This window comes from Mobula birostris, chromosome 2, assembly GCF_030028105.1.
Source record: "Mobula birostris isolate sMobBir1 chromosome 2, sMobBir1.hap1, whole genome shotgun sequence".
Classification (NCBI taxonomy): Eukaryota; Metazoa; Chordata; class Chondrichthyes; order Myliobatiformes; family Myliobatidae; genus Mobula; species Mobula birostris.
In genome coordinates this window covers 230180070-230205144 of record NC_092371.1, presented here as the reverse complement: position 1 = coordinate 230205144, position 25075 = coordinate 230180070, and the positions used below count along the sequence as shown (strand labels likewise).

At 42.9% G+C, this 25075-nt stretch overlaps 1 protein-coding gene across 2 annotated transcripts; it reads right to left on the bottom strand.

Moving 5' to 3' along the window:
- Positions 1 to 7641: 7641 nt before the first annotated feature.
- Positions 7642 to 24843, bottom strand: hsdl1 (hydroxysteroid dehydrogenase like 1). Of its 2 annotated transcripts, none has more exons than XM_072251589.1 (5): positions 24772 to 24843; positions 24138 to 24383; positions 19409 to 19854; positions 12216 to 12443; positions 7642 to 9062 (listed from the first exon to the last, which is right to left on the bottom strand). In XM_072251589.1, exons 2-5 carry the CDS (start codon positions 24355 to 24357, stop codon positions 9006 to 9008), a joined length of 951 nt encoding a protein of 316 aa, XP_072107690.1. In that variant the 5' UTR covers positions 24358 to 24383; positions 24772 to 24843; the 3' UTR covers positions 7642 to 9005. The 2 variants fall into 2 exon arrangements, with proteins under 2 accessions (XP_072107690.1, XP_072107689.1); XM_072251588.1 differs by having other exon boundaries at positions 24818 to 24835.
- Positions 24844 to 25075: the final 232 nt, after the last annotated feature.

The following is a 25075-nucleotide window of genomic DNA, read 5'->3' as shown; positions in this document are numbered from 1 at the left end:
TTTGTCTTCCTATCGTAACAAAAGGCAAACACGAGGAAATCTGCAGATGCTGGAATTTCAAGCAACACACATAAAAGTTGCTGGTGAACGCAGCAGGACAGGCAGCATCTATAGGAAGAAGTACAGTCGATGTTTCGGGCCGAGACCCTTCGTCAGGACTAACTGAAAGAAGAGCAAGTAAGAGGTTTGAAAGTGGGAGGGGGAGGGGGAAATCTGAAATGATAGGAGAAGACAGGAGGGGGAGGGATGGAGCCAAGAGCTGGACAGTTGATTGGTCTGTCTTGGAGGAAAGGTCTTGTTGAAAGATCTGTCTTGGAGGAACTGTGCTGGCATTTGAACTGATGGTGCCTCATCAATCTTCTGCTCCATGAAAGGATTTGTTTCTCTTGTAAAAAAGAATCCTGACATTGTCACAGCACACTGCTTTCTTCACAGAGAGGTGCTGATGCCAAAAACTCTTGGAGATGAAAGAAGTTCTGGCTGATACTACAAAAATGGTTAACTGCATTAAACAAGACCAGTTCACTTGAGAATGTTTAAAAACCTGTGTGAAAACTGGGGTAAAGAGCGCAGTAATCTCCTGCTCCATACAGAAATCCAGTGGTTTAGCAGTTGAAGAGTTCTCAACAGGGTGTTTGAGCTGAAAAGTGAATTGCAGGAGTACTTTCAAGAAAATAGTTGACCAGATTTTGCTGAGTCCTTTGAAGATGAAGAATTGCTGCAGAAACTAGCCTACTGAGCAGACATTTTTCATCATATGAATCAGTTGAACAAGTCTCTGCAAGGCCCTGGAGAAAATGTTCTGATTTCAAGTGACAAGATTCTTGGATTTAAAAGGAAACTGAATCTTTGGAAAAGTTATGTTGCAAAAGGAAATCTTGAAATGTTTCCACTGCTACTTAGGCTTCAGAGTGAGGAAGGATATCAGAAAGTCTCCAGTCTTATTGAAAGCCACCTAGAAGAACTGCAGTACAAATTGAACAGTATTTTTCCTCCCTTTCAACATGTGTATGACTGGGTGAGGGACCCTTTCTCTTAATCTTCTGCTGAGCCTGAGAACTTGACTTTGAGAGAAGAGGAAAAACTTCGTGAGCTGCAGTCTGATCGGGCACTCAAGATCAGATTTACTGACCTGCCCCTGAACGAGTTCTGGATTTCAACTTCTTACATGTGTAAGCAAGCTTTTTCTTGCTTAACAAGCATTAAGAGCAAGGATAGAAATCATCTCATTTCAGTTGAAGGTGAAATCCATGTGTGCTTATCTCAAGTTCGACCCAGAATTGAGGATTTGTGCAGCAAAATGCAAACACAGTGTTCACATACTAGGCCTATATTTGAGTCTGATCATATCACTTAGTAAGAAAATATTTTTTCAAAATCTTGAATAAAATTGCATCTTAGGCTACATTTTTATTCATATTGCTTTGGCTTAAGGTTTTTAGTAGCCTCACTTTTTAACTTTGTCTATAATTTTTTGTGTTGTAAATAGCATCACAACACGAAATAGAGAAAGAAGAGATTAATTTCAAGAAAGCTAAACTAAGCTTACCTATCTGCTTTTCAAGAAAAGTTGGCTAAAAATTCATTCTCTAGTCAAAAGAGCATTGACAATTATTTTTGGATTATTATATCTACAACTTACTGATCACACTAATGTACCATGAGCTGGGGTTCTCTGAGACCTGAAAATTATTTCAAGGGCTCCTCCAGGGCAAAAAGATTGAGAAAGACTGATCTAAGCTAACCACTTCCAATCTGAAACAAAGTACGAGAGGTGATTGATAAGTTCGTGGCCTAAGGTAGAAGGAGTCAATTTTAGAGAACCTAGCACATTTATTTTTCCTACATTTACACACTTAGTCCAGCGGTTGTGGAGCATACGGATCCCTTCTTTGTAGAAGTCGGCATCTTGGGCCTCCAAAAGTGGTCTACAGCGGGGCTGATTGATAAGTTCGTGGCCTAAGGTAGAAGGAGATGAGTTATTAACTTGAAACTTTCTGCATTTTCACTCAAAGATTTGAACTGCACTTGCATGTAACGAGAGCTGTATAACTCATCTTTTTCTACCTTAGGCCATGAAATTATCAATCACCCTGCTGTGGACCACCTAGAGGTCCAAGATGCTCTCGTTACATGCATGTGCAGTTCAACTCTTTGAGTGATAATGCAGAACGTTTGAAGTTAATAACTCATCTCCTTCTACCTTAGGGCACAAACTTAGCAATCACCCCTGCTGGATCCGTATGCTTCATGACCGCTGGACTAAGTGTGTACATGTAGGAGGGGACGACGAGGGGTGATTGATAAGTTTGTGGCCTGAGGTAGAAGGAGCCAATTTTAGAAAACCTAGCACATTTATTTTTCAACATTGTCCCCTCCTACATTTACACACTTAGTCCAGCGGTCGTGGAGCATACGGAGCTTGGACCTCCAGATAGTGTCCACAGCAGGGGTGATTGATAAGTTCATGGCCTAAGGTAGAGGAGATGAGTTATTAACTTCAAAGTTTCTGCATTATCACTCGAAGTGTTGATTCTGAACATTAGTCACACCATGCTCAACCTTTTGATTCCTGACTTTGACTGAGGTCTTAACAAGATCTCTCTCCGCAACCTCTCCACTATCTGTTCTGGCACTCTAGTTCCCATCCCCCTGTAACTCTAATTTAACCGCCACTCCCCCAACCCCGTGCAGCACTATCAAACCTTGCCATTAGGATATTAGACCACTCCAGTTCAGCTGCAAGCTGCCCCTTCTACATAGGTCCCATCTTCCCTGGAAGAGAGCCCAGTGATCCAAATATTTTATGCCCTCCCTCCTACACCAACTTCTTAGCGACGTGTTAAACTGTATGATCTTAAACACAAAATAATATGCAGATGCTGGGGTCAAAGCAACACTCACAACAAGCTGAAGGAACTCAGCAGGTTGGGGAGCATCCATGGAAAAGATCGGTCGACGTTTCGGACCGGAACCCTTCGTCAGGACTGTAGGGGGAAGGGGCAGAGGCCCTATAAAGAAGGTGGGGGGAGGGTGGGAAGGAGAAGGATGGTAGGTTCCAGGTGAAAAACCAGTAAGGGGAAAGATAAAGGGGTGGGGGAAGGGAGGCAGGGAGGTGATAGAGAGGAAAGGTGAAGAAGGAATAGGGGAAAACACAATGGGTAGTAGAAGGAGGTGGAACCAAGAGGGAGGTGGTAGGCAGCTGGGGGAGGGGGCAGAGTGACATAGGGATAGGGGAAGGGAGGGGGAGGGAATTACCGGAAGTTGGAGAATTTTATGTTCATACCAAGGGGCTGGAGACTACCTAAACGGTATATGAGGTGTTGCTCCTCCAACCTGAGTCTAGCCTCATCATGGCAGTAGAGGAGGCCATGTATGGACATATCTGAATGGGAGTGGGAAGCAGAGTTGAAGTGGGTGGCTACTGGGAGATCCTGTCTGTTTTGGCGGACGGAACGGAGGTGCTCGATGAAGCGGTCCCCCAATCTGCGTCAGGTTTCACCGATGTAAAGGAGGCCGCACCAGGAGCATCGGATGCAATAGATGACCCCAACAGACTCACAAGTGAAGTGTTGCCTCACTTGGAAGTACTGTTTGGGGCCCTGAATGATGGCAAGAGAGGAGGTGTAGGGACAGGTATGATCTTCCTTTTTCTGGGCTCACCAGCATGTGGCACGGGTAGCAATCCTGAGATCACAACTTAGCACCTAACTCCCAGAACTCACTTTGCAGAACCTTATCACTCTTCCTACCTATGAAATTAGCACTTACATGGACCATGACCTCTGGCTGCTCAACCTCCCACTTAAGAATACTAAGGACTCAGTCCAAGATAGCATGGACCCTGGCACCTGGGAGGCAACATACCATCCGGGAAACTCGTTCTTGTTCACAGAACCTCCTTAATGTTCCCCTAACTAATGAATACCCTATCACCACAGCTCGCCTCTTCAACCCACTTTCCCTTCAGAGTCACAGATCCAGACTCAGTGCCGGAGACCCTGTGACTTTCCTCTGTTAGGTCATCCCCCCACCAACAGTATCCAAAATGGTTTACCTGTTGTTGAGGGGGATCGCCACAGGGATACTCTGCACTGGCCGCTTAACCCCTTTCATCCTCCTGACTGTTACGCAGTCTCCTGCGTCTCGAACCTTGGGTGCAATTACCTCTCTATCACCCCCTGAGCCTTCCAACTGATCCAGTGTTCATCCTGTGCTATCTCTCTTGTTCCTCTTCTTCGACTTCACCTGAACTAGAACTATGGGAAGTTTACAATCATGATCACCAGCCCCCGTAAGACCATTACTTTCACTGCAATCTGCAGCATTTAAATTTCCTCTTAACAACAGACTATGAAGTTACCTCAATGATCTTCAGATCTCATGATCAATCACTGAGTGCAGAGCATTGTGGGGCAGTTAAGCGTGGCACCTTTAAAGGTCAATGCCATGGCCAGAACCGTGGCAGGAGAGGCAGAAATCAAACCAGGCTGAAACACCGAGTAATGAGGCCTCTTCTACCCAGCATTATGTTGGCAAATATGCAGTTACTGGAAAAAAAAAGATTGACAATCCCAGGACAAAGCTGCTGTATCAGAGGCAGATCTCAATTGTTTGTTGCATTGAGACTTGGTTAATAATGCACATGCCGGATGCTGCTATCCGACCGGAGGGTTTTATGATTTTCAGAATAGATTGAACCATGAACTCTGATACGGAAAAAGGTGGTAGTGTGTGCTTTTTAGTCAATTCTCTTTGGTGTTTGGATATGGGGGTTATGTTAACCTCTTGTTCCCCTGACTTAGATCACCTAACAATCAAATGTAGACCATTTTATTTGCATCGGGAGTTCTCATCCATGATCCTGATCGCGGTTTATATACCACCAGCGGCCGATTATAAGCAAGCACTTGTGGAACTGCACGACGCCATCTACAGGCAAGAAACAGCCCATTCCGACACATTTCAAATAGTCAGTGGCTTTAACCAGGCCTGATTGAAGAAAACCCTGCCTGATTATCAGTAGCGTGTAAACTGTTGCACCAGAGGACCCAACACACTGGACCACTGGTACAATATGATAAGGAACACCTATTCTTCCTTTCCAAGACTGTAGTTTGGCAAGTCAGCTCACTTGCCTGTAGTCCTACGACCTGCATACACAGAGCCTAAAGAGCAAGGCTACAGAGGTCAAGTCGGCCAAGAGCTGGTTGCGGGAGGCAGAGGGACGGTTGCGGGATTTCCTTGAGTCAATGGCCTAGGTCGCGTTCAAGCACTCCTCTGAGGATCTGAATGACTACACCAGGGTCGTAACAGACTTTATTAAAACAGCTGTAGCTGAGAGTGTCCCCATGAAATTGTTCAGGGTTTTCCCCAGTTAGAAGCCCTGGATGAACCATTCTGGAGACCAAGAATGCTGCAAGAGGTGCAAGTATGATCTTTGGAAACCGATCTCAAAGACAAAGTGGAGTTTCTGGACTAGACTAGAATCAACAAGGGATGCTCAACAGCTGTGGCAGGGTCTGAATACCATAACTTCTTACAAAGTTAAATGTAGCAATGTAGGGGACAGCAGAACTTTGCTTCCAGGTGAGCTCAATGCCTCCAATGCTCGCTTTAATCACCAGAACAGGGAGGAACCATCGCACACCCCTATGTCTTCGGATGATCCTTTGGTCTCAGTATCTGAAGATGACACAGGGGCTGCCTTCAAGAGAGTGAATGCAAGGAAAGCATCCAGTCTCAATGCAGTACCTGGCCAAGTACTGAAGACCTGTGCTGACCAACTGGCTGGTGTTTTCACAAATATATTCAGTCTCTTCACTCTGGCAGTGTGTGGAATCCACTTGCTTAAAGCAGGTTTCAATCATACCGGTGCCCAAGAAGAACGCGGTAACCTGCCTCAATGACTATCATCCAGCGGCACTTACATCCACAGTGATGAAGTGTTTTTCAGCTCCTGTATGTGTGGCGACTTGGATTCGCTCCAATTTGCCTACTGAAGCAACAGGTCCATGGCAGATGCCACCTCATTGGCTCTTATACACAACCCTGGAACATCTGGACAGCAAAGGTGCATACATCAGGATCTTCTTCATCAAATACAACTCAGCATTTAACACCATCATCCCCTCAAAACTAATCAATAAACGCAAAGTGCTGGGCCTCAATACTTCCTTGTACAATTGGATCCTTGATTTCCTCACTTGCAGACTCCAGTCAGTTCGGATTGGCAAAAACATCTCTACAATCTCCATCAGCACAGGAGCACTACAGGTACATGTGATTAGCATCCCGGTCTATTCACTTTACACCTATGACTGTGTGGCTAAGTACAGCGCCAACACCATATACAAGTTTACTGATGACACCACTACTACTGCAAAATAGCACAGGTTTAGAAACATAGAAAACCTACAGCACAATACAGGCCCTTTGGCCCACAAAGCTGTGCTGAACATGTCCTTACCTTAGAAATTACCTGGGGTTACCCATAGCCCTCTATTTTTCTATGCTCCATGTAGTCATCCAGGAGTCTCTTAAAAGACCCTATCATTTCCACCTCCACCGCCACTGGCGGCAGCCCATTCCACGCACTCACCACTCTCTGCGTAAAAAAACTTACTCGACATCTCCTCTGTACCTACTTCCAAGCACCTTAAAACTATGCCTTCTCATGTGAAAAACCACCAAACTGTGACAGGACCAAGTTGTGCAATCAGAATACTGATTTTAATGGAATATTCTTTGCTACAAATACTGTACCACAGTAAATTTTTAACACCAACAGATAGTCAAATAATGTTGCATTTTCCAATCAGTAATTCAACTTTAAAAATTGCACACAGCTTACAATAAAATAAATTATGGTTATAATAGGCATCATCAAGTTACCTATTTTGTATGATTTGAAGAGACACAGACATTTAGCTACATTGTGAAAAGTTATTAAAAGAAGAATCACTCTACTGGAAAGATCTCATAAACGAACTGAAAAGTTCCTCATTCAAGGCAGCCAATATTAACTAAAACAATTTAAACTTTTTAAATGCTCACTATTGCCCAATGTGATATTAATAACGTATGCGAACCCAGCCAAAAGCACCACAGAGTAAGACAATATCAGTTTGCAAACATCATTCAGTGGTACATAAACAAAGCTTTTCCAAAATGACAATTGTTGACTGGCAAAAATGGTAAAATACATTAAATATAAAATATTTTAAATACATAAAATATATTCAATGCCAAGAAACAGTCAATGTAAAATGAGAAGTCTTCAGCCACTTTATGTTCCAATAACTAAAGTCTTGAGATATTCCATTCCTTATGAAAACATAATTATGGCAAATATTTAAACATACTTAGAGGATACTCAATAGGCAATTCTGAAATATATAAATTTTACAAAGTTCTTGAAATTGTATTTCTTCACAAGCAACATAGGTGGACACATGAATTTGTAAATTTTGACATTTTCAAGCAACTGGTTTAAAATCTAGAAATGTTTGAATGTCTGGTATTTTCTCAATAGTTACACACTCAGTGGCCACTGTATTAGTTATAATTGCTCGTTAATTCAAGTATCTAATCAATCATGGGGCAGCAACACAATGCATAAAACCATGCAGATACGATTAAGAAATTCAGTTGTCCTTCAGTCCAAACATCAGAATGAGGAAGAAATTAAGGAAGCTAGGGCTTTACTGTCTGGAGAGGAGGAGGATGAGAGGAGACATGATAGAGGTATACAAGATATTAAGAAGAATAGATAGAGTGGACAGCCAGCGCCTCTTCCCCAGGGCACCACTGCTCAGTACAAGAGGACGTAGCTTTAAGGTAAGGGGTGGGAAGTTCAAGGGGGATATTAGAGGAAGGTTTTTTACTCAGAGAGTGGTTGGTGCGTGGAATGCACTGCCTGAGTCAGTGGTGGAGGCAGATACACTAGTGAAGTTTAAGAACTCAGCAGGTCGGGCAGCATCCGTGGAAAAGATTAGTCGACGTTTCGGGCCAGAATGTCGACTGATCTTTTCCACAGATGCTGCCCGACCTGCTGAGTTCCTCCAGCGTGTTGTGAGTGTTGCTTTGACCCCAGCATCTGCAGATTATTTTGTGTTAGTGAAATTTAAGAGACCACTAGACAAGTATATGGAGGAATTTAAGGTGGGGGGGTTATATGGGAGGCAGGGTTTATGGGTTGGCACAACATTGTGGGCCCAAAGGCCTGTACAGTTCTATGTTAAGTGTGATCTAGATGCCTTGGACCATGAAATGATTGTTGCTGCTGGATGGAGTGGTTTGAGTATCTCGTAGGATGCTGACCTCCTTGGATTTCATGTACAACCGTATCTCGCAGGGGTTCCTACACTGGGGTCCACAGACTCATCAGTGGGTGCCCATAGCATAAAAAAGGTCGGGAACCCAAGGGTTTAGAGTTTACAAAGAATAGTGTGAAAAACAAAAAAAAAAATCCAGCAAGTGGCAGTTCTGCGGGTGAAAATACCTTGTTGATGAGCATTATCACCCCATTATTACCCCAACTCTGCCCACCAAAGGTTCTTCATTGCAATTTTTCCTTGTAGAACTTTTATTTCTAGCAGGGAATAGTCAGAATTTGGAGGATTACTATGCCTAAGTATATTATTTTGAATTTAGGATATTAACCAGTATAGTTTACCCATTTGCTGAATTAACCTGATGAGGCAATTAATTTACATGGCATCTGTTAGCTTGGCAGCAGCTGACAAATTATCTGTAATTATGATACTATTATAATACAAGTAATATTTTAATTCTGAAGCTCTTGAAGGTGTAAAAGTGATATGTTGTTTGTCACTTCAAATTTCAAAATGGAGCAAAATTTTAACAGATATCTTACAGTAACGATAAACAACTGTTTCATGTATAAACAAACTCCTGGGCTGTGAGTGGCACTGTAAATCAAGATAGTTTTCTGAGAGCCTTGGTTTACTACTTGTGTGTTGCACATTTAAACGATCTATTGTTCATTGAGTAGTTCCCCAAATCCACAGCCATTCTGGTATGTACTGGGCAAATAAAAACTGCAAAGAAGAAAAAAAGAATCATAAAAATAATTTTGTACAAGTCATGAATGTTTTGTTTCACAGAATGGATTCCTTGCAATTAATGATACTCTGTATCCCCTAAAGCAAAATACCAACAGCTGAATAAATTTAGGGCATTTATTTTATTCTTTCACATAATGTGAATGGCTTTGATAATTCACCCAGTTATTATCCATTCCTCACTGCCCCAGAACTGGGAGAACAGTTAAGAGGTAAGCATGCTGGAAGTCTAGAATCACTTTGGGGAAGACCAGTGAATCACAAAGATAATACGTACCATCAGATTCAAGGATAACTTCTATACTGCGGTTATCAGACTTTTGAATAGACCTTTCATATGCAAAAGATTCAGCAATCTGACAACTTTTCCCATTGATTTCCTCACAGCCCTTGCACTTTGTTTACCTGCATTGCACTTAAGTGGCTAAACTATATTTTGCATTCTGTTTTCTTCTTATTACCCTGTACTTATGCATGGCAAGATCTGCTGGATAGGATGCAAACACAAGTTTTTTTAAGTGCATCTCAGTACACATGTCAATAGTAAATCAATGTTCTATTTTGGTCATCAAGGGTGTAGCTTTAGAACTTGCCATCCAAGTAGCCAAGCTGAGTACATGGTTACTACATTTCTACTACAGTGCTTTGATAGAGAGTGTTAAAGGCAGTGGAAGAGGTGCCAATCAAGCAAGCTCTTCACTTGCATGGATCACCTGTGCTCATCTAGAGAAGCAGAATGTATGCTATCAGACTTATAAACTCTGCTTTGTTGATGAAATAAATGCTTTAAAGGGGTCACAAAGTGCATCGAGCTTCTGATCTGCTGTTGCAGTATTAATATCTTTGAAAATAGAATTGAATAGTGTATTCATCAGAAAATTTTTCATTTCTGGCCTCGTGTTACAGCAGCTTTAAGAATATTGAATGCCCAAAGTGACTCCTGCAGTGATTAAGTGGGGTGAGATGACTGATCTGCAACAACTAAAGCAATCTTCCTTATTGTAAAGTATGACCTCTAATAGTACAGCATTTTCACCTTCATGTGCATTAACTTATTTTATCATGGTGCTTTGACGATGCTTTTGATTAGGTATTCTCTTGGGGCTTTAGTCTATCATTGCTTCCCAAATCTCCCTGCTAGCCCAACGTTTTCTCCTTCAGCAACTCACATTAAACCAGTCACTCATTAACAATTCTCTATTCAGTTGTTCCCTCCAAGAGGACCACAACCTTGTCATAGGGTTTGGAGGTTTGCGTGCTTCAATGACCCGAACACCTATGTTAGCTGGAGTCAGGGCTTTATGCTATGGCTCTTGGTGGGATCACCCATGCCAATCAGATCAAAGGCCAGACAAAGAGTGGTCCACCAGTCCTCCAGGTTTGGGGCTTCAGCTCAGGGCTAACAACCCTGACTAGTAAAACAAAATTGTTACAGAAACAGCAATGAAGAGTCCTTCTACATCTGAGTGCAATGGTATTCCTGAGTCTCCACCCAGGACTCGCATGACTGACAGTAGAGAAAACCAAGAGGAAGTGACTGACATGATGAAGGAAGCCCTGAACACTGCCAGAGATAGAGAAAATTCATTGCTGCCCTAAATGCCAGTGGTGTGTTGGGCAGTAAGTATTCAGTTGTTCAATAATTATCTTTTTTTCTGTATTGCAACCTTAGTTCATTACCCACCTTATATCATTAAGCTTATCAGATATTTTTAAATCTTCTAACCCTATCCCCTGATCTCTTATTACATTGCTGAGACTTAAATCTATTTTGATAGTATCATTCGTTTGTTTTATTTGTTCATTTAGAGATACAGCATGGTATCTTGTTCAGTGAGTTCACGCTGCCCAATTATACCCATGTGACCAATTAACCTACTAACCATATGTTTTTTGGAATGTGGGAGGAAACCAGAGCACCAGGAGAAAACCCACATGATCACAGGGAGAACACACAAACTCCTCTCAGTCAGTGCGAAGAATTGAACTCAGGTTGCTAAAGTTGTAATAGCATTACACTAATTGCTGCGCCACTGTGCCACAACAAAATTTGTTTTATTTATTCTGATCTTTAGTCATAATCCATGCTTGAAACAACCAACTTTCAACAATTACATTACTTATTAGCAAAGCTTTCACATCTAATAAGCTGTACCTGCTCAGCTTGCACATTCCTTTTGATTACTTCAATTACTAATTTAAGGTTCAATAATTGAGGAAAGAATGTGGGGTCAGGCATTCCGAGAATAGCCTTCTCTTCAATACCTATCTAAAGTTCTTATATAGAGCTTGATTTAACATTTCAGCAAGAGACAATGCCATTGTCAATGCAACATTTCCCTAGTAATATCAAGGTAGGTTATATTCAATTGTTTTGCTGTCGGCCTGAGCCATGTCTTTCTAAATAGAGATGAAAGCACTGCTAATTTAAAAGCAATGGTTCTTTGGCAGGCTGTTTATTTCCAGGGAACATCAGCCTAAATGGATAATTTCTTTTAGAAATGCAGGCAATGGCCATTGTCATTTTAGCTATTAATAATTCTGTGAAATTAAGAAAGAGACACTGCTATAACTGAGCCAAAGTAGCACATTCATTCCAGAAGCTTGAGAAAATAATGTTGGACAAAGTTCCAATTCAGAAAAAGTTAGTACTGCATTTAATAGGTTCTCAATACTGGCAAAAACATTAAGCCCCTCACTGGCTTTTGAAATGAGTAAAGTGTCTACTGTGTATTTGAAGAAAGCATTGTGGTGCTTTCCAGCATCCTAGTCAAGATACGCACATCAATAAACTTTCATTAATATGCATTTTAATGAGTCTTTGGTTTCTTTATTTTGTAGCTGCCTGTAAGGAGACAAATCTCAAGGTTATATAATGTATAGATACTTTAAAAATAAATGTACTTTGAACTTTGAGTCACTTTCCATTTTATTTGTTTGCAAGACCTTCCTAACAAATAACTACATAATTTCCCTCTCATTGATTGGCTATTGATTGAACAGATTACATTCCAGATAAATATTTAAGATGTATTAACATTATGAAAAGTGCAAAAGAAATTCAAGAACTTGTGTATTTTAACGCCATTTTCAAATCTCAAAAATTGCAACTTTCTACATTATAATTACCTGGACTGAATGCATCCAGTAACCTGGTGTCCTGTTGGATATTCCGAGGGTCGAAACTGCATGACGTACATAAAGATTAGGTGACGGTGCTAGCCAGGAGAAGAAATGCAGACCCTCGCTGTGCCCATCTCCTTTAGTTGTTATAGAAAATGGCAATAAACTCTGAACAAAGATTCCTTTGGGTGCATATTCACGGTGCAAAGCTCTGCTAAAATAGTCCAAATACATCTGGAAGTTAAAATAAATTATTGTTAACCTTTTAATCTTCTGCTACAGTTACTTCCCCTTCTCTACCTTTCTTTCTCCTGTCTGCCATCATAGCTTTCAATGAAAAGTAGTTAACTCTGCACATTTCATTCAGTAATAAGTTCTTTCTCAACCCTTCTCAGCCTTAAACCAGGGCAAATTCTTTGTCATGCCATTGTATCAGGTTTCTGCTGATAAGTTAGTAGTTCAGGGCAATCAAACAGTATTCAAAAACCAGCTCACTTTCCAATTTACTTTCACTTTCATTAAAAGAGATTCCAATGGGTGATGCTAATCCAGACATCCCACCTCTCCCCGGAACATCCCGGAGTCTCCTGCATATTGATAGTGGCTCCCTGATGCCCGCAAATTATACACAATATCACAGAAATCAATTTTTTTGAGAGCGAGCGAGAGAAAAGCAAGAGAGAGCGCGAGAGCGACCGAGAGAGAGAGCGCGTGCGCGAGACAGAAAGCAAGCGAGAGCGTGCGAGTGAGAGCGAAGGCGAGCGTGCGAGCGAAAAAGCGAGAGCGTGCGACAGCGAAAGCGAGAGAGGGAGAGAGCGAGAGAGAAAGCAAGCGAGAGTGCTTGAGAGCGCGCGAGCGACCGAGAGCGCGACATGGCAAAGTGTTCCAAAAAAATATAAAACGTACGTCACCCCAGACTACACTAAAGTGTACCCCTGCCTAATAGGGGTCAAAATAATGACAGTGTTGTTCGCTGCTCTTTTTGCAACAGTGACTTTTCTACTGCCCATGGTGCGTTAAGACTGTAAAACACATGTTGAGGTGACTTTAACAGGTGTCATTCGTTTATTAGCATAGCTAATGTTATTTAAACTAGCTGGCCAGCTGCTAAGGAGCTACTCTATTGCGGACATCCCACCTCTCCCGGAAGTCTCCTGCAAATTGATGGTGCTACCTTCCTGAAATGAGTTTTTGCAGGGTGGGATGTCTGCTAATCCTCAGAACCATCTAGATAAAGCAAAATATAAACACCTTGTGCAACATCAAAACAACTACATAATTGTAATTTTAGTCACATTATACCTATATGGGCAGAGCTAAAGATGGCACCAGCTCATCAGCGAAACAGTTCAATTCTTCCTATTCTAATGTCTCTGTTTTCCTTTCCAGGGTAGCTGGAGTCCTAACAGGATCTACAGCAGCATTCAAAAACTTCGGTTCTGTGCAGTGGTGTGTTGCCATTCCTGGAGCTCACCGATCAGCCATGTTTTGTATGTCCAGGTGTGGCCTAAAGTTAGGCGGCTTCTGAGCCTTGCGTGGCCCTGTGGATATAAATTCTCACCAGTGTCGTGAACTGAAGCGTAGAGGGGATACACACAAAGGCAGTGATAGTGGCTGTCAGAGAGCTCTGCACTTGGGATCAATCGCTCTCTCTTTGAGATGGTGAGGGAGTCTGTTGCCGATTCTCAAGTCTGGAAACTCAAAATAAAAGGCAATGCTTCAGACCAGACTGACTATAACATCAAAGTAGCGACTGTTTGTCTCTCCTCTTGCTGTGGAAGCAGTGATATCTGTCTCTCCATTGTTAGTGAGAGAGAGCCTGTGGGATGTCGAAATTTTGGAGCGAACAGTTAGCTTTTGATGTACTGTAGACCACGGTCTCGCTCTGGGGGCTTTGCTGGGAATGCTGATGCTTTATGCCAGAATAAGTGGGGGAGGGTTGATGTTTTTGCTGCAGCTCGTGCGTGGGAGTGGGGCAGGGGGCTTCGGGGTTCTTACGTTTTTTTCTGTCATTCATTCTTTGGAGGTCTTCTTCTGTTTCAAAGGTGGCTGCAGAGAGTAAGATTTTCAGGTTGTATATATTCTCTGATATGAAATGGAACCATTGAACACAAAGCCAGAGTTCCAGAAGGGTTTTTAAACATGTGGCTTTTCACATTGCATCAGCCTGGAACTTCCAGCAAGCAGTACCTTAAGCAGTCACTCAGAATAGAGGATTATTTGCTTCTACTCCAGTTTAGTACGTTCTGATGTGACTGGTGCCAATGAGCAACCTGCCAGGCAGGAACTTTGGAAGGTGGTGCACTCCTTCACTGTACACAGGGTTTCTGTGTGTTCCCAATGCAGGAATGCACAAAATCCTCAACGGGATCTTGGTTTTTAGAGCAGCCTTGAAGTTTTTCCAGTGCCAACTTAGTAATGCCTTGTTATACAGAGTTGAAAAATTAATATCAATTTTGGGAGACTGACAACAGACACGTAAACAAACATGTAAGCAGAGTTGAATAAATGTAATTAGAGTCTCATTGCTGAGTGTATCGGCTTCAGAAAAGTCTCAATATTATTTCTTCAGCCTACCATGGACTTGAAAAGATATCACTGTTGGGTATTCATCTGGTCCTTTGATCTGACTGCTGCAAGCAGCCCAGCTCTCAGAAGTATACAGGTGGCCAGGGATCACTGTATTCCAGCAGATGAGGACTTTTGTCCCAGCTATGATCTTCAAACACACTTTCTCAGATGACCAAAGGCAATGCTGGTGCGCTGAAGGGAAGCTGGGTTTTAGCAATCATTTCTGCTTTTCTAAGAGTTGGATCATAAGACGCAACAATTGATTCATATTTTCCATGGTCTCATTATCAGAACTTTGAAGTTAGTATTGTACAGTAGGAGCAAGTTTTGTTTGTGGATGTTAAAAAGGTGGCCCATTCTCTCAACTTTCAAAGAAATATTTTGCTCAGCCTCATCACAATTCCTGACCAACTAGAAACAAGGAAAATCCAACAAATGTGGGAAGCTGCAACAACATGTAGCAATTAGCATTACAGTTTACAGTGCCATCAATCACAACAAGGGTTCAATTCCCATGGCTCTCTGTAGGAAGTTTGCATGTCCCCCCCCCCCCCCCCCCCGCCAATGACCATGTGGGTTTGCTTGGGTGCTCCGGTTTCCAAAGACGTACAAGTTAGGGTTAGTAAATTGTGGGCGTGCTGTCTTGGCACAGGAAGCAAAGCAACATTTGCAGGATGGGCCCAGCACATTCTCAGACTGTCGTTGATGCAAACGACACATTTCACTGTATATTTAATAATAATGTTATTGATCCTGAGTGGGAAATCAAAAACAGCACATCCTCAGACTGTCGTTGATGCAAACGACACATTTCACTGTATATTTAATAATAATGTTATTGATCCTGAGTGGGAAATCAAAAAAATACATTTAGCAATAATATGAACTAATAACATACACAATAATTAACTAATGTGCAATAGTAATGTACAAAATAATAAAACAGAGACATGTACTATGATGTTTGTTCTCATGTCGCGCAGAGATGAACTGTTGTATATGCTTATTGCATTTGGTAGGAAAGATTTTCTGTAACGATCCTTGTGACAGTGGAGCTGAATGAGCCTGTTCGAAAGGGTGGTCTGCTCCTTTATTCAGTAGGTCATGGAGAGGATGTGCCAGATTTTCCATGATGGATAACAGTTTGTTTAGTGACCTTTCCAACACTAACGCAAAAGAGTCTGGGTTGTAGCCAAGGTTGGATCCAGCCTTTCTGATGAGTTTACTTGACCTTTCTGCATCACCAGCATCAATGCTACTCCCCCAATATAAAGCCACAAAGGTGCTGTACTCGCTACAACAGACTGGTAAAAGACCTCCAGCATTCTACAGCACACATTGAAGGATTTCAGCTTCCTTAGAAAATAGTGTTTGTTCATCCCCTTCTTGTGAACAGTCTTGGTGTGGTTTTCCAGTCAAGTCTGTTGTTGAGGTGAACACCCAAGTATTTGTATTCCACCACCGCAACTTCTTCTCCTAGAATGTATACAGGACTCGACACAGTCCACTTCCACTTAAAATCAATCACCATCTCCCTGGTTTTGGCCACATTCAGGAGCAGGTGATTCCTCCCACACCACTCCACAAACTTGTCCACCAGTTCTCCGTACTTTGACTCCTGACCATCTCCGATACACCACACCACCGCAGGATCATCAGAGAACTTCTGCAAGTGACAAGACTCAGAATTGTACTGAAAGTCTGAAGTGTACAGTCTGAACTGAAACGGAGACAGGACAGTCCCTTGTGGCATTCCAGTGCCACTCACCGCCATCTCAGACAGAGAACTACCCCGCTGTACAAACTGGGGTCTATCTTTCAGGTAGTCAATAATCCAGGAGACAGTGGACTTGTCTACACCCATCAACTTCCCACTCAGAAGAAGTGGCTGGATAGTACTGAAGGCACTAGAGAAATCAAAAAAATGTGATTCTCACAATGATACCAGCATCATCCAGGTAGGAATGAGCTCTCTGCAACAGGTAGATGATGGCAGCATCCACTCCCACATGAGAATGGTAGGCAAGCTGTAAGAGAGTCCAATGAAGACCTCACCTGTGGTCCAAGGCAAGTCAGGACCAGCCTGCATAGGATGCACATGTGACAAATAAAGCTAATCCTTTTTTTCCCCCTCTTTAAAAAAAAGAGTAGCATGCATGGAAGTATGGAGCTACCCCCTTAAATTTGGCTGCCTTTCTGCAACTTACCGCAGCGGCTTCTCCAAGGTCAACAAAAGGTGCTACTGTTGTTCTTAAGCGTATGTCTAATGATTGCAAAATCCTGCTATATGTTAAGAACTCAAAGGACCACAGGTCTACACCATCGGCGACTTGCTCACTGATGGGATAATGAAGGAGATCTGCAATGTGCTGCTGCCTGAGTCGATGGAGACTTACAGTTAAATAGTGAGCGCCTGTCATTGTTGCTTTTCATGCAATTGCAATACCCCCTTGGACAAACAAGTTCAATTCGCTGATTTATTGGATGCGAACAGAGGCAGATGGAGAGGGCCGAGTCCTCGGCTGCAGCCCGTTTGCGGCCACCCAGATTGAGGGGGTAGAGCCGTTGCGTTTCACTGGGCGTGGTGTGGCACAGTGTCCAAACGGAATCAGAGCTGCCTTCCCAGGGTGTTACTCCGCAGAAGACAAGCACTGTTGTAGCCGACTGCAGATTTCTTAGCAGCACTCAATGGACTCGGACCTTAGGCTGTGAGGTCGCTTGCTTTTCAGCTGCTGAAACTGAGGCCTTCAAGCCATCGCGCTCTACCGAGGGCTGTGTCGTGGGTGTGGGAAGGTGGACCTCAAGACCCTTAATGCATAATTGTGATCTTGTGTGTGCTACTGTGTGTGACGGTCAGTAATGTGTCTTTGCATCTTGACCCCGGAGAACTGTTGTTTCGTTTAGCTATATTCACACACTAGTAGGGCCGCACTTGGGAGTATTGTCAACGGTTTTAGGTCCCATATCTCAGAAAGGATGTGCTGTCATTGGAGAAAGTCCAGGAGGGTCACGAGGATGATTCCGGGAATAATGAAAGGGTTAACGTATGAAAAGCGTTTGGCAGCTTTGGGCTTGTACTCACTGGAATTTTGAACAATCCGGGGTGGTGGGGGGGGAATCTCATTGAAACCTACCGAATGTTAAAAGAACTAGATAGGGTAGATATGGAGAGGATGTTTCCTATGCTGGGGATATCCAGAACTAGAGGGCACAGCCTCAAAATTAGAACAGAGATAAGAAGGAATTTTTTTAGCCAGAGAGTAGCAAATCTGTGGAATGCTCTGCCGCAGACTGCGGTGGAGGACAAGTCCGTGGGTATATTTAAGGCAGAAGTTATTCGTTGCCTGATCAGTCAGGATATCAAGGGATACGGCGAGAAGGTGGGTGTATGGGGTTGAGTGGGATCTGGGATTGGCCATGATGGAATGGTGCAGCAGACTTGGTGGGCTGAATGGCCTCATTCTGCTCCTTGGTATTATAGTCTTATGAGTATTCATATATGGTTAAATGAGGAATTGAATTGAATTGGTGATGGCAGGTAAACTGTGACCCTAACCAAAACATCCACAAGAGACCCAATCTTGATGCAGGTTATCGTCAGCCAAGTTGCATCATTGCTCCACGACCTTTTTCAATCTTTCTAGTAGCACTGATGCATCTTAACTCCAACAACCTTCCCAGCTAATGGAGCTTACCTACAGGACTAATAGATAACTGTTCAACTCAGGTTACCTCTATTCCAAGATCACTAAAAGATGGAGCCAGATGTTTTTGAAGACCTAGATGACTAATTCCTGTTCATCTGCAAAACAGCTTATTCTTCTTTTCTTAGGTCTTTCTTTTCAAAGTCATTGGGATCCTATCAGAGGCCACGATCTACAGCTGCAGCTCAAACTATGGTTCTCCACCAGCAGTAGGCTCTCAGACTCAACGTGTGGCCTGGCATTTCGCTATCTCCAGGTGCGGCCTAGAAGACGTATGCCTTTGGGTTGCGGCTCTGTTAACAACCTGGTTCCTCGTTAATGTCACCGATGAAACATGGAGACAGCAGGCAGTGTGCACTGCTGTCAGAAGGTGGCCCATGTACTCTCTCTCTTTTTGATGGTGAGTAGCAGCCTGTCAGTCCTCGAGTCAGTGGACGAGGAGAAGTGATGCAGGAGATTGTAACATCGAAACAGCGAGCTGCTGGTCTCTTACTCTCATTATTGCAGGATTGATCTTTCTCTCCATCACTAGCGAGAGAGAGAGAGCCTGTCTGAGATACAGAAGTGCTGGGATGGACTGTAGTTTTGATAGACTCTAGGTCAAGATCTCTTGCTGGCTTTGCTATTGCTTGCATGCTAGCGAGTTTGTGCTTTCCCTGGTGCAAATGGTGGGGGGGGGCTTTGGGGTTCTGATGTTTCTGGCATTCATACTTTGGGGTTTTTTTTCTGCTTCTCGGATGTCTGAAGAGTAAGAATTTCAGGTTGTATACTGTATACATTCTCTGATATTAAATTCAACTATTCGAACCATTACAACCTCAGTAACAGACAGCAGTAAGTGAATGAAATTTGCATCTGCTCTTCAGACTTAACTGTAGCATTGTTATAGGACTTATTATAATTGTAGAAGTCATTAGACATTACCTTAGTACTTGAGTATGCAGCCATCTGTGGTGTTGGCTTACAGCAATACCCTGAAGAAATATTAACAATCGCTCCTTTCTTCCTTTGTACCATTCCTGGTAGCACAATGTGAATCATCATGTTGGTTGCAGCAATATTCACATTTATGAGATCCCAGAGTTTGTCCTCAGAAACATTTAAGAAAAACTCTGGATAATCAGTGGGCACATCCACACTATTCACCAGAATACCGATTTCCTTATTCTTCAGAGCTTCTTGAATTGGGGGGTAAATTCCCCGCCCTTTAGTAAAATCAGCTTCTAAGACATAGGTTTCAACATTAAACCTTTCTGTAATGGCTGTGGCCAGGGCTTCCAGCTTGTTTTGATCAAGGCCAACGAGAATCAGGTCAACTCCTTGCCTAGCCAATTCCTCAGCATAGGCTTTACCAATCCCATCTGCTGCACCTAAGCACAAGAGAGATAAATCAGCTACTGTCAAATATTAGTTACCATTGTAGAGTGATTGAAATCCTCAGACCTAACACTGTAAAACCCATAGCTTGAGGCTTCACAAAAACAGGATTCTGACAAATGCAGATTTATTAGTCAATATTTTTCAAAAATGCATTCTAATCTGTACTTCTGGATATACAAAGTTACCTGTCACATAATATTACATAGAAGCAATTCAGAATGTATTAACTTCAAATTAAATTCTTGCAAGTTAAAAGATCAGATATATCCTGATAAAAATTATACTGCATAACAAACTTTTACCAAGTATCCCTAATCATAGGAAATGGGAGTGTTAAAGGAACTTTCTGAATACATATTTATTCTTTGTCTGATAACAGTGGTCAACATGATAAACAGTGCTCTTAGAAATTATAGCTTTTTTATTGCTCAAATGTTATTTGTCAAGTAGGGTGCCATGCACAATCCTGATTCGATGGAGACAGACGTGAGAGCACGGAGGAACATCTGGTGAAACTTCTGAAATGCCTGTTTCGCTGCCGCTGCTACCGTGTGATCTGGAATCTCTGGAGGAGAAGGCCCCGAGTCCTCAGCTTTGCTTGTTGCTCAGCGGCTGGGGCGGGGTCGAAGCACTCGGCAGAGGATGGTGCTCGGAGAGCCTGTATCGGAGGCATGAAATTTTTGGACGGACTCAGAGTTGGCTGCGGTCGGGTGTTTCCAATGCATCGGCAAGTTGTCGGCGCTTGGAGGTTCATGGCAGGGAGAGTTCCTCCCTTCTGCCGCCTGCATTAGATGATGAGGCGATCGGGACTTTGAAACTTATTTTTTACCGTACCCATAGTCTACTCTTTATCAAATTATGGTATTACTTTGCACTATTGTAACTATATGTTATAATTATGTGGTTTTGTCAGTTTAGTCTTGGTTTATCCTGTTATCAGTCTATATCAGTCTGGAGGAACATTGTATCATTTTTTAATGCATTTCTAAATGACAATAAACGAGGACTGAGTGTCCTCATAATCTAATCTAAAAATGTGACTTTTTACTACTAGTACACCACTGGTTGAGTTACAACAGCCAATATTTTCCAAGAAAGCACGGATATTGTTGCGTAGAAAATGTAAAGGGCTGGAGAGGAAGGAAGAGTGGATTATAGGAGAAAGGGATGGAGGAGGGGCACCGGTGAGAAGTAATACGCAGGTGAGAAAAAATAAGAGGCCAGTGTGAGAAATAGAAGAGGGGAGGAGGAGGGAAAACTAATTTGTATCTGCATTGTGCTGTGTTAATTCTGCTAGGGCAGTCCACCAATTGTTCTGTATCTGTCTCAGTTTAGCTTGGAGGCTGCTGCAAGCAGCTCTGTATACTGCCTTGGCCACTTGATGGGAGGAGCATTTCTTCTCAAGCAGGTTCTGGACTTCAACATCGTTTTCATCAAACCAGTCTTTGTTCCTTCCAGAGGTAGGCCCAACTACCTTGACAGCCACATTTTGGACGATGGTTTTCAGGTGCTCCCATTTCTTAACTGTGCTGGAGTTTGTGCTTGGGGTACCTTTACTGTCCAGTTTCTCCCTTAGCTTGATCTGGAATAAATCTCCTTTGTCCTAAGAGCTTATCCACCTGGAGTCTCTTCAACCGTGGTCCCCTTTTCAGTTGCTGTTCAGACCAAATTTCAGGTCCTATTATCAGCACGTTATTTGATTCCCTGTGCAGAATCTCTGATGCTGATCTCAAATCACTGTAGAGCAGGGGTTCCCAACCTGCGATCCACGAACCCTCGGTTAATGGTAGGTGTCCATGGCCTAACCTTGGGAGCCACTACTGAGGAGGATATTTTGATAAAATCCAAATTTTAATTATCGCATCACCAGTTCATATCATGCTGACATAATTCCTGTGCAAATGGAGGAATGGCAGAAAATTGGGGTTAAATGTTTACATTTCACCATGACAAATTCATCATGTTACTTATTTATGTAATATTCTATATTTGGTGTTCTCAGTTAGAGAAATCCCAGATGATGCCTCTCCCAAGGTTGCTATATCTTGCAAAATATCTTGAGCAATGAACCGAGAGAAAGGCTTCATTCTGTACTTCCTGTGTCATATAGCCACCATGCTGCAGACAACCAGACTACCTATCAGCACAAGTAGTCCCAAATTATGGATGCCTTTGAAACGGTGATTTGTCACCACTTCAATCCACAATGCTATAAAATGAGTCAAGGATTTTAAAGCCATAGGACACAAGAGCAAAATTAGGCCGTTCAGCCCATTAAGTCTGTTCTACCATTCCATCATGGCTGACTTCATTATCCCTCCCAACCCCGTTCTCCTGCCTTCTCCCCTTAACCATTAACCACAAATGTTCTAATTGGGGTGACTTAGTGTTGATAACTTCTCCATAAACACAAGAAAGTCTGCAGATGCTGGAAATCCAAAGCAACATAACACGAAATCCTGGTGGAACTCAGCAGGTTAAGCAACATCTATGGAAATGAATAGACGTTCAACATTTCGCGCCAAGACCCTTCGGGTCTGAAAAGAAAGGGAGGAGGCGGCTAGCTGGAAAGTGATAGGCAAAGGTCAAGGGCTGGAGAAGAAGAAATCTGATAGGAGGGGAGAGTGGAGAATAGGAGAAGGGGATCCAGGGGAAATAATAGGCAGGTGAGAAGAGGTAAAAGGTCAGAGTGGGGAACATTTGAACAGGGGGGTGGGGACTTCCCCATAGACCTGTTTCACATTACTGACAATGTTGGTTGAGAGACTCTGATGATGAAACCTCAGCAAACTGCTGCAGTTATGATGAAATTGAAATGACTGTCTATTTAATCTATATACACAAAATGCTGGAGGAACTCAGCAGGCTGGGCAGCATCAATAGAAAAAAGTACAGACGACATTTCAGACTGAAACCCTTCGGCAGGGCTGGAGAAAAAAAGCTAAGGAGCAGATTCTAAAGGTGGAGGGAAGAGGAGAGAGAAACACAAGGTGATAGGTGAAAGCTGAAGGGGGAGGGATGAAGTTGATTCGTGAAAGAGGCAGAAAGCCATGGAAGAAAGAAAAGTGGGGAGAAGCACTAGAAGGAGGTGATGTGGACAAGGAGATGAGAGAGAGGGAAAAGGGGATGAGGAATGGTGAAGGCGGGGGCAGGGGCATTACCAGAAGTTTGAGAAATCGATGTTCATGCTATCAGGTTGGAGGCTACCCAAACGGAATACAAGTTGTTGTTCCTCCAACCTGAGTGTGGCCTCATCACAACAGTGGAGGCGGCCCTGGATGGACATATCAGAATGGGAATGGGGTGGAACTAAAACGAGTGGCTTTTTCCTGGTGGAGCGTAGGTGCTCGGCAAAGTGGTCTCCCAATCTACATTGTGTCTCACCAATATACAGGAGGCCACACTGGGAGCACCAGACGCAGTAAATGAGCCCAACAGACGTGTTGCCTCACCTGGAAGGACTGTTTGGGGCCCTGAATGGTAGTGAGGGAGGAGGTGTAGCACTTGTTCCGCTTGTAAGGATGAGTACCAGGAGGGAGATCAGTGGGGAGGGGTGGATGGACAAGAGAGTCGCATCAGGAACGATCCCTACAGAAAGCAGAAAGTTGCGGGGGGGGGGGGAGGGAAGATGTGCTTGGCGGTGGGATCCTGTTGGAGATGGTGGAAGTTTCAGAGAATTATGTGCTGGACTCAGAGGCTTCCCCCGCTCCCCACTCTTCCATGGCTCTTTCACCAATCAATTTCCCAGCTCTTTACTTTAACCCTCCCCCCCTTCAGGTCTCACCCATCACCTTGTGCTTCTCTCTCCCCTCCACTCACCTTTAAAATCTACTCCTCAGCTTTTTCCCCTCCTTCAGTCCTGCTGAAAGGTTTTGGCCTGAAACGGTGACTGTACTTTTTTCTATAGTAGCTGCCCGGCCTGCTGACTTCGTCCAGCATTGTGTGTGTGTGTGTGGCTTGCATTTCCAGCATCTGCAGATTTTTCCTTGTTTCTGATTGGATATTTAACCTGCTGCACTGGGTGTTGATACAGTGGGCAGCCTTGTACTGTTTTGTAGACTCAGGGGTTTTGCAGTTGTGGTCACTATGCAAATCCAGCCATGGTACAGATAGTCATAGAAAAGTGCAGCACAGAAACAGGCCCCTCGGCCCATCTAGCCAGTGCCAAACCATTTAAACTGCCTAAATGAAGCCACATTGCACATAGCATGAACAGACTTTAATTATATCCGGTCAACTTCATTCACTTAGAGATTAGAGAAAAACTACCTACCAGTTACCATGGCCCACTTGCCATAGTGTTTGAGCAGGTATCTCCTGCCCACCAATCTCGGGATGAAATGGAGTCTGACCATGCTGTAGAGATCACAGACAAAGCGGATACTTTTCTTTGTCACGTACCAGGCTCCCAGAACAGCTAATGCATCAGCGTAGACATTGCACGTCCTGGCAACCTGCCAGTACAGTAGTTGAAAACTGTCCACCGCTGCCATACTACGGAGAAGGGAGAGTTTCTGTTCTAAACAGACAAAGCAACACTATGGCATTCCATCACAGCACAAGTCTTGTAATTTCACATCAATGCAACATGTCCAAATATTCTAGGGCTTGGTAATAGGAAACTTTCAGAATGGACTGCCAAATACAATTTACAAGAGAAACACACATTCAAAAAAATGTCAATTTGAGATCGAGATGCCAATTAACCCTCTCAAAATCTGTTCCTTTTAAATGCTGTAAACAAACAACGCTAGTTATTAAAGTGCATTTAAAATCACAAAAAAATATCAGTTTTTAAAAAGAAGGCCTGCATTTGGTTTAGCCTAAGCAGCTTTGTTTCCGGATTCTGCCAAAGTGCTGCTGCTGCACGCCTTCACAGAAATACAATACACATGAATTCAACTCACAGGCAAGATGAACAGAAAAACAAACAAAATATTGCCGGCTGCTTACGAATTGACATCAGATGCCTCTAAAGGTCCCTACTGGAGGATGAGGAGGAGCTTGCAGAAATTAGCTGTTCAGTACAATGCCTTATAAAAAATAGTTCTTCGATTTGTTAATTTATTTGACCCAATAGGCAGTTGAAAAGTTATAGATATTTTATTACAGTCATTTGGTGCAATTCCATTTAAAACATAAATGGTTCTCTCAAATAATTGGATGAAAAACTGTCCAAATATCATTTACACAAACAGATTTTTATAAGGT